General features: G+C 42.3%; 1 protein-coding gene across 1 annotated transcript in view; it reads right to left on the bottom strand.

Moving 5' to 3' along the window:
- Positions 1 to 12: 12 nt before the first annotated feature.
- Positions 13 to 10,696, bottom strand: part of DOK6 (docking protein 6) — a 258,557-nt gene continuing 247,873 nt past the window's right edge. Inside the window, exon 8 of the mRNA XM_077752730.1 lies at positions 13 to 1,204. Within this exon, the coding sequence (XP_077608856.1) occupies positions 1,065 to 1,204 (140 nt within the window). The 3' untranslated portion in view covers positions 13 to 1,064. The remainder of the gene's footprint in view (positions 1,205 to 10,696) is intronic.

Raw genomic sequence — 10,696 nt, 5'->3', positions numbered from 1 at the left:
GTATCTCTTTCTTGAAAAACAGTTCCTCATTTAGAGTCTTTCTCTTCTTGAGGTTAAATGGAAGCCAGTAGGTGATCACACCCAATGCTTTTCATGGAACTCAGAGGGATGGCCAGAGAGAGAAACATTATCAACCACACGGGAGTAGTAGCGAGAAAGATGGCGTGGTAACATGACATGTGGGACGGCTAGTCTGCTTCCTCTGTTTTCAGGGGCCCCTCTTTCTCACAGAGCCATTTATACTCGTCACAGGAGCAGACTTGACTACATAAATACTTTTGCTAATAAGAAGCCTTTTTTTTTTACAGCACATTTTAAAAATAGCTATTCAACAGAACAATCTTAATTTTAATGCACCAAATTACAGTTTTCAACAATGTACGTGAGCGAAACTTGTTACCCCCAGCACACATTTGATATATACTTGTTAGATATAGACGGATAGAGTCATATCCATATCTACATTGTCTACAGATGCACACACACACGCACACACACATACACACACACAGAGTAGAGCTACAAGGCCCTGCTTAACAGTGTGTTCTACATCTCATGTTCCCTTAATTGTCACCAGACTTATTTATATGGAGAGTGATGATGCCATTAGTAGACCTTGCTGGATTTGTCCCCATCAAAACCTTCCAAGCCACATACCTTGTGGTGGGTGACATTATGTCAAAGGACAGGCCCTGTCATCAGGCGGGAGGGCTGAGCCATGAGGACAGGGGTAATGCCCACCACCCAGGGACAACCCAGTGGGGGCAACTTCTCATGATGCCCAGGCTTCGGCTACTGCCAGAACCAAGAATTTTATCTAAAGGACAATTTGGATTCTATTTTTGTAAAACATAGATCCCTCCCCTCCCCAAGAAATTCAATAAATAAAGGACTTAGCCACAGAGTCAAGGAAGCAGAACTCCAGTGTTTAACCTTCCACTGGGACTGGGCTACACGCGACCCATTTCAATGTTACTGCAACTGGTCTTCCAGAAGGCAGAGGATGCGCGACCCTACAAGCAGGTCCGTCAGACTGACTCTCTGGTCAGCAGGCTCTCTGAGTGTCATTGAATGAGGCTGGAGCTGTAGCTGAACCCGTAGCTGCTCGACCGGGACAAAGACTGCTGCGTCTCTTCGCCCTGCTCCGAGGTGTAGCTGGGAAAGGTCTGCGCACGTGACATCTTGGATGAACCAAACCCATGACCTGGGAGAAAGGAAGGACACATTCAGAGAAGCCAAGGGCTATGCTGAAAACAGACAGACAAACGAAGCAGAAGCCTGTAAATCCTCAAAAGAGAGCTCCAGGTAAGTACCCCGGTGTGGAGGATGGAGAAATTTGGGAGTTAAGAATGTACTCGGGGCTCACTATTTTCCTCAAGTGCATCTTGTCAAAACCTCTGGATGCCAGAGAGCTATGTAAGTTTTTCTAGGGACCCAAAACTTCTAGTATTCTTCAGCTAAGGCAACAAAAGCAAAAAAGCTTTTCTGGAAAAAAAAAAAAAAAAAAAAAAAGCTGGTTTTGACGGAGAGCCTGTAAGCTGCATTCTCTTCTTCTACACTCACTTTCAGGCCACAAAAGCCAATGTCACACTTTCCTAAAACTGTTTTGAGCTGGCAAATTACACTTTATCCTAACCAGTGACCATCAATTATCAGGAAAAACGTTCACAATTGTAGAGTTTGGGGCCCTGGCTTATGCTGTCGGGTTTGGGGGTAACTGAACCCACTTCATGATACGATTGGCCTAGATGATAAGCCTTGTAGATGACTAAAATGGCCTCACAGACGAATCTTACGGAAAACACTCCACCTATGTTTTTGGAAGTTCAGATGTGTCCAAAACAGAAATGGTGACTGAGAAGCTCATCAGAGTGCTGACCATACAGTGAGAAGATGTCTCTATATGGACTTTCTAGGGGCTTCACCAGCCTTTTTTTCTTGACTGGGAAGTAATTATTCTTCAAACTCGAGAATGACAGTTCTCTATTGGTTGTGCTTAGTGAGCAGAGAAGGAAACTAGATCCTGTGTGGACTGCCGTCTCCGAGTGTATATTTCGCCCAAAGGAAAAGAGGTATCTCTTTTGATTTGTAATGTTTGATTTGTAATGTTTCTGGTCTCTCCCAGGAGGACTCCGGAGAAGACAGTCTGCTAACACAGAAACACGGACCGTCTCGTCTTATTCCTCACTGTCCTTTGTCAGGTCATGCACCTAATGCCAGTTTCCTCGTCAGGTGTGTTTGGTGACTTGGAAAATATCCTTGCAGGTTCTGAAGCTTGGGATCCAGGGAGAAATACAAATGAATGAGTAATAAAAGGCTAATGAAACTTGTAGAACCTCTTCATTAAAAAATCATGCAGGGCACCTGGGTGGGTCAGTCAGTTAATTGTCTGACTTCAGCTCACGTCATGATCTCAGCGTTCATGGGTTCCAGCCCCACGTTGGACTCTGTGCTGACAGCTCAGAGCCTGGAGCCTGCTTCGGATTCTGTGTCTCCCTCTCTCCCTTCCCTTTCCCGCTCATGCTTTGTCTCTCTCTCTTTCAAAAAAAAATAAATGAAAAAAATCATGAGAGTAAAATCTTGCTTTCTACAAAAGTCACTTTATTTTTAAAACATTTTAAGTTAATTTTTTAACATTTATTTATTCATCTTGAGATGGGGGGGCAGTGACACAGAGGGACAGTAGGGGAGGGACACAGAGAAGGAGAGACAGAGAACCCCAAGAAGGCTCTGTACTATCAGCATGGAGCCTGACACAGGGCTCAAGCTCACAAACTGTGAGATCATGACCTGAGCAGAGATCAAGAATCGGACACTTAACTGACTGCGCCACCCAGGGGCCCCCATAAAAATCACTTTGGAGTCACTGTTGGGTTGGCGTAGTTCTCTTGTAGATTAAGTCTCCTTGTGACCAGATGGGAGAGGGGGGAGGGAGATGTGAGCAGGCCCCTCCCCTAACTCTCTCAGGCCCCCTAACCACACTTCCTCTCTTTGCCCCTTTACACCTCACACTGACGGTGGCGATGCTGCCTGCTGCCGTCTGCCCCTCACAATTCCTTGTTGCTTCTGCAACTCCCTTCCCAGCATTGTAAGTAATAGTCCATTAAACTCTCTTATAATCTCAGCTGGGTGTATCTTCTTCCCGGAGGACACTGATGCTGCAAGGGCTAACACTGGATCTGGGAAGTGGCAGAAATGTGGAGAAATTCGGGGGATTTGGGGTGTGATCAGGGGTGGAAGCTCAGAGTGGGGGCCAGATATGCACATTGCTGCTGCTACCTTTAGGTATGATCAACTTTGAAAGCCTCACTGTGTCTCTTGGGTTCTCAGTTTCCTTCTCTGCAAATTCTGGATGACATTCATGGTGCCATGTGGCTCATCTGATTATGAAATCAATGAATAGTAACTGCATTCAAACATGTTAAGTGATATCACCATAGTGAAAAGATAGGATGTCACCATTAATGCCAGTGGGGTCACCGCTACGGCATGGTCAGAGAAGGTCTAATGAAGAAGGTGGCATTTAGACATGATATTTATGTGACAAAGTTATGATAGAGTAATCGAATATGGAAAAAAATCACTTAAAAATTTTAAGTTTTGCCTCCTTATCTAACCACTGACTTATTAGATGATAATTTGCAGGTCTTACAAATGGAGATGCTTACATTTATCAGCATAAACCAGCTGGAAATTCTAATATTAAGACAATGCTCCTGGCCTTGGTTTTATCTTATTATTAAAAAAATTAGAAATATTTGAAAGAGAGCAGCTCTGGAGAACACCTTGAATTCATATTACCTGTGGGCTAAGAGCTCAGGCTTACGTCGTGAATTTGGAAGAGTCTTGCACAAACAACTTTTCACTCTATGAACTTGAGTGTAAAAATTCGATCGTGCAACTAATATTGGTCAAACATCGGCTAAAACAGTTCAACGCCTCACAGGGGAGACACAGCAATGGGAAGTGCAGTCCCCAACTTTACAAGAGTCCGCAAGTTGCTTTGGGAATGATGACCTGGGAAGGATAGAGTTCAATCAACGCCACTGCTCTCTGCTCCCCGTGTTTTAAGAATTGAGTGGTACACTGCATGGGAAGCACCCAGAACTCTAATACCCAACAGATATGAGTTGTCCCCCTTCTGTCTAGGCTGAATGGGTCCACATTCTTTTTGGTGTTCTTGCTCAACGTCTGTGCTTTCTCCACGATGTCCGTGTGTGGCCCCTTACCGGGACGGATTCCCAATATTATTCTCCTTCAAGGTCAGTATTACCTTCTTCGTCTCTTCTATGAGCAATTTCTAATCTAACTGGAAATTAAATTATGATTATTTTTACTTCACCCATTTCTTTACGGACAATTCACAATAGATGCTATTTAATGCTTATGACAAAAATAACATATTTCAATCAGAACTGTACATGTGAAGGCTTAATAAATGCTGTTTGATTATGGCAACAATGAGTATGAGAACAAAAGGGAGGAATAATTACGCATTTTCTCAACATGTATTTGAATTATGCCCTTGGCACTGTTGATGAAAACAAAACAGAAATCAACTTTGTGGCTTAAATTAAACACTTGCTAGAATAGACTATTCACACCACTGAACAGAGACTCTATTTAAATGCTTCCTACACTTTCTACAGAGATCATCCCCTAAAGAGAAATGAGGTGAATATGTACCCTGGGGATATGGGGAATTCTGTAACTTAAAAGCAACAAATATGTTAATGGCTGTTAGTCTATCCTAAAAGTCTTTTATTGATTGATTGATTGATGTTTATTTATTTTTAAATATTTTTATTTATTTCTAGGAGAGAGAGAGAGAGAGAGAGACAGCATGAGCAGGGGAGGGTCAGAGAGAGAGAGAGTCACAGACTGAAACAGGCTCCAGGCTCCAAGCTGGCAGTCAGCACAGAGCCCGACGCGGGGCTCGAACCCACGAACCGCGAGATCATGACCCAAGCGAAAGTCGGACGCTTAACCGACTAAGCCACTCAGGCGCCCCAATGTTTATTTATTTTTGAGAGAGAGAGACACAAACTGTGAGTGGGGGAGGGCAGAAAGAGAGGGAGACACAGAATCCTCTGATCTATCAGCACAGAGCCCGAGGCGGGGCTTGAACCCACAAACTGCAAGATGATGACCTGAGCCGAAGTTGGATGCCTAACCGACTGAGCCACCCCGGCGCCCAGTAAAAGTCTTTTTTAAATTTTTGTTTCTATTCCATTGTATAATCATGTTTGTTTTAATATTTTAAAATTACCCATATTTTCAGGTAATCTTGACTATCTGGGGGAAAACACGTATTTCCCTGGCAGTTGGAAATATACTCTGAAACGACACTTCATAATATCCCCCTACTTCCTTCTTTCAATGGTCTGTGCACAATCCCCAGACTGAGGACCACTGTTCCCATCCATCATGACATAAATATACTGGATGTTGAGACATTGAAAACACTTATTTATGGGTTGCCTGGGTGGCTCAGTCCGTTTAGCGTCTGACTTTGGCTCAGGTCATGATCTTGCCATTCCCGAGCTCAAGCCCCTTGTAGGGCTCTGTGCTGACAGCTCAGAGCCTGCAGCCTGCTTCGGATCCGTGTGTGCGTCTCTCTCTGCCCCTCCTCTGCTCGCAGTCTGTCTCTTTCTCTCTCAGAAATAAATAAAAAAGAAAGAAAAAAAAAAGATTTGAAATCTCTTGTATCTAAAAGGCGGGTGGGGGAGACAAGGCTGTGGAACTCTCCGTGGGCAGCTTCTCCTGTGACGCATCTGTTGACGATGGTGCTGCTTGCTTCTTTCACTTGGAGCAGTGATACAGTGCTGCGGTTAACTGCTGGAACGCTGAAGCCGTCTCTGTAGAAGTCTGCCTAGAGCTTTTCTTTCTAATAACTGATCAGGTTGATTTTCCAGACATCTGGGAAACATTCCAAAAATCATAAACAGAATTTTGTCTTCTTATACTTGTAAATATCTTCTTTGTGAGTATAAGGCCACAGTGCCCAAGCAGTCTTGGCTTTCAAACTCTCTATATTTCACCATTATGAATTATGGCCCCCATGATGCTAATAAGGAATTTAAAAATCCAAGTGGCAAGCGGTAGTTGATGAGATTGGGAGATGGAGAGGGGACACGTCACGGACTGTAGATGTCCGTCTGTTAAGCAGATTGGGTATTTTCTTCCTAGGTGACAAGAAACTTTTGAATAATTTTAATAAAGTGAGTGGCTGGATCAGGTATGTGATTCAAAATCTCACTCAGGGGACCATGGAGTAGCTGTTCTCAACCCTTTTTGCATCCTAACACATTTGATGGATAAAATGTAGCCCTGATAGAAAAATTTTTCATGGAACATTATTGCAAATTTAAAAAGATGCTTCTGGCTTTATGTACATTTCCTAGGACTTCCTTCTAATTCTTCCCCAGTTTCTCCAACTAATCAGTATTGCTCCAGGCCCAGTAGGAGGACTGAAAACTGCTGGTACTGACCCAGATCAACAAGACTGGAGCTAGAGCACTTGGGTGTGCTCGGGAGCTCAGAAAGCTCACTCTCATTGAGAAAGATCTACACAAGTATTGGTGAGTGTAATTAGAGTCAACATTTTAAATCCTGAATTATACAATCAATAAATTATGCAGTAATTTCAGAAGCTGGAAATCCGCAACCTATACCATTGGTTAGTAGCGTTTCCTGGAGAGTAGTCATTGCACTATGTCTGTGCTAGTAGCATAAATATCCAGATAAATAGTGAATAAGAGACCTGAGGTTCATGAAAACAGAGTCAAGGAGGATAGGACAAAGGAAGGATTCTGTTGACTTTTCTTATGTTTTAAGAGAAACCGCTGCAAAAAAATCCAAATTACTCTTCTAGGCAGACTGAGCAGTCTTTGTTAGACACTGTGTCATCACTGTGCCCAACAACCAGCAACGAAAGTCATCATCCTAGCCCTTTGTCAGTTTTCAATTTTTTATGAATTATTTTTATTTTACTCTCACTATATGGAAGATGGAAATATATGCTTATCAGCTGTTTTTCATATTAAGTTCTGATGTCAAAAGGTTAAAAAAAGTCTGTTTAGAATAACTGCCATTTTTCAGTGTCATGTGGCCTGCAGTAATTTCACTGAAAATAGGCGCAGCAGGGCGATGAGTGAGAGTGTAGCCTCTAAGGAGGGTCCTCACACTCACACTCACACTCACACACTAACCAGAAGGCATTGGCTGGACATCACACATCAGGTATCAGAGTGCCAGGCTCTCGGTGATTCTAGTCATTAAAATTTACTGAGCACTGAAATGTACCAGGAAGTGTAAGTCGTTTCGCTTATGCTGATTTATTTAATCCCTCTGGTGGCCCTGCAGCATGGAGCTTTTCTCACCTCGGGACACAGACACTGAGGCTGGCACTCAAGCTGCCTGGCTCAAAACTATTCATCGACCCCAGAAGGTTAACTCTACCCACAGGTAGCACAGCGGTAAAAGGCATGATTTTGCAAACAAAAATGTATCCTAAAGGCCAGGGTACAAGCAAGCCTCATAATTTTTTATTCTTTTAATTCCACAGTTATCTTGGTTTCCAGAAGAGCACAGGATAATTTGATGTGTATTTCATATAACTTAACTGGAAGAAGTAGATACACACTATTTTTTCCAAGGGTCGGGATCTCTTTATATGTTTGACTTCTATTTCATAATTGTGAAAATCAGAGACATTAGTTTTTATCATTTGTTTTTATATTTAACAAGCACTTAACTGGATAGGATGCTAACTTTTAGAAAGTTATGATCAATAAACCATCAGGACTCTTCTTGGATCACATTCATGGCAATGTGTTGGCTGGTGTTTATCACATTCACTTTATAGTCACTACTGCCATAGAACGTAAGAATATTTTAATACAAACCATTTATGTTTACATGATGAATAACCCTAACTTAATGTAAATCAGAAAATCATATAACAATTAATTTTTTCTAATCGTAGCTGAGTCAAAGACAGAAAAGGCTTATGTTTGCCTAAGTCTTTATGCCTCTCTACCTGCAAGTCTCCATAATTCTATCAGATTTTTAAAAAAATCTGGGTATTGGGAAATTTGGCTAGTTCTTAGGAGAAGCATCTTAGTTCATTTTCTTATCTACACTATGTATAAAAATAAAGACCTTGAGAGTAAATGAAAAAATAGGAAGAAATTTAGAAAAATAGTTTGAACTGGAAGATTTTTCTAAGCACAAAAGCAGCTGAAGTTAAAACAAAGGGTCATTTGTCATTTTTTTGACACCAAGACTCTAAGAATCCAATTCTGACTTTAACTCCTTTAAAACCTGGCAGCAGTCGGTCCTTGTGAAGTCTCAGTTTTAATGTGACTCTGAGAAGACAAGGTGGTGCCGGTCCCTTTAATTAGCTGTCAGTTTCCTGTTCATTAACACATCAGCCTGGATTCACTGAGGGGTCGTGGCAAGGGTGGTGGGTGCGCTTGAAGGGCTCAGACACTATGTCTGCTAAAAATTTTAAGGGAAATTTTATTGGTACTTAAGGCAAGCCTTCCCAATGCGAGTCCATTTTCCATTTTCTTGGCTTTGGTTGCATATAGATATCAGTAGTTCAGGTTGGTAGCACTGTGGTCCAAAGATTGTAACTTTTGATCTTCAGGCATGTATGTTTCGACTTAAAAATATCCTTTTTTAGGGCACTGGGTGGCTCAGTTGGTTGAGCGTCCAACTTCAGCTCAGGTCATGATCTCACAGTTTGTGAGTTCAAGCCCCGTGTCAGGCTCAGAGCCTGAAGCCTACTTCAGATTACGTGTCTCCCTCTCCCTCTCTGTACCTCCCCCACTCATACTCTGTGTCTCTCTCTCAAAGATAAATGTTAAAAAATTAAAAAAAAAAATCCTTTTTTTCCAGACAGCCTATTCTAAACACAAATACAATGAAATGATAATGAAAGACTCTCCTAGTGGGGAGGAGTGCGGCAGTGGAGACAGAGAGCAGGTGCGGGAGTTGAAGTGTGGAATTAGAGAAGGAAGATACTCAGAGGATGCTGACTAAAGGCAAAGGAGAACATGCCTGCTTCACGATTCCTTCCTTCCTTTTCTTTTTCTCCTTTTCCTCTCTCTTTCGTAGCACTTTTCAAACAAATTGAAGAGAACCAACTGTTGGCACCCAAGACAAAAAGGGTTTGCCATCGTTCTATTTTCAAGTTTTCACTATTCTGGTTTCTTTATTATATTTTCAAGTAGCTGTGTAATTTTTGAGGAAAAATTATGCTGAGTTGTAAGTCAGTATGAATAGCCCTTGTGAGTGGCTGTAGAGTCAGAGAAACTTGGTTTGAATGCAGACTCCATCACCTTCCATGTGAGTGCACCCTGGAACGTCCCTTAGCCACCCCAGACTGTAGTTTCGTCACCTTCACGGTGAGCTCATGACACCTGGCATGTAAGCATTTAATGAGATGGTGTGTTTAAAGTGATTGGCGCAGGATATTACCTTTAGGAAGTACGCAAGTACGCAATAAAATAGCGTCTTAGTATTACACAAATTTGGCCCGAGGAAGTTTTTACTAGGCTCTTTTATTTCTTTTAATAATGAGGGAATTAGAAAAGTAATTCTTAGAAAATTGAAAAGAGAAGTTTGGATGCATAAGAAACGTATTCCTCCCAGTTGTGAAAGAAACGTCTGGCGACCAGAGATGTGACACAGTACAGTGGCTCCTGCCAGACCTCACAAGACTTAAGACTTGAGCACACTTATAACAGAAAATTTAAGTGGTTCCAGCAGGTTTAGGAACCAGACCAGGATGGCAAAATGCTCTGCCTTTAAGAAATTCAGTGGAGGGGCGCCTGGGTGGCTCAGTCGGTTAAGTGTTGGACTTCGGCTCAGGGCATGATCTCACGGTCCGTGGGTTCAAGCCCTGCATCAGGCTCTGTGCTGACAGCTAGCTCAGAGCCTGGAGCCTGCTTCTGATTCTGTGTCTCCCTCTCTCTCTGACCCTCCCCTGCTCTCTCTCTGTCTCTCAGAAATAAACAAAACATTGAAAAAAATTAAAAAAATAATTTCTGTAGAGAGATTGTAAGGGGAACACAGGAAAATGTTAAAGGACATAGTGTAGGGCATGATAGACCCAGCTGTGAACCCTGACTCTGACTCTGTAACTTAAGCTTTATCTGTAAAATGAGAATACTACTAGTGACCACCTCCATGTTGTGAAGATAATGTAACTACACTAACAGGTAGACTAAATCTCAATATACTGTATTAACTTACAATTTATTTGCCTTTTATTTAAAATGAATTTCTGGGTATTGTTTAATTTATTAAACAATTCAGTTCTGATAAGTGGAAGAGGTTCCCCCTCCCCCAGAAAATGTAGAGGGTAAATGGGAGTTGCTCTGGGGTTCTTGGTTGGGTGAGCCTAGCAGTTAGAAATCTGAGAGCTGCAATGTCTTCTATCACCTGTAGACAGAGCACGAGAGGATTTTAGAATGGAGAAAACCTTTGTGCCTTTCCACCTTGGCACGTCATCGATTGAATAGGAGAGCATGACAGAGAAGCAAAAACGTGTCTGTTACTGAGAAGCAGTATTTCAAAACTGGACCCATCCTTGTTCCCCTCAGTTTCCCTTTCCTTCTGTACTCGGTGAGTGGCACCCATCAACCTAAACGCCCATGTCAAAGCACTGGGAGCCGTTCTGGTCTCT

The sequence above is a fragment of the Crocuta crocuta genome, unplaced genomic scaffold (assembly GCF_008692635.1).
Source record: "Crocuta crocuta isolate KB4526 unplaced genomic scaffold, BGI_CrCroc_1.0 scaffold101, whole genome shotgun sequence".
NCBI lineage: Eukaryota > Metazoa > Chordata > Mammalia > Carnivora > Hyaenidae > Crocuta > Crocuta crocuta.
The sequence above is the reverse complement of the archived record's forward strand: the minus strand, read 5'-3'. Positions and strand labels throughout refer to the sequence as shown.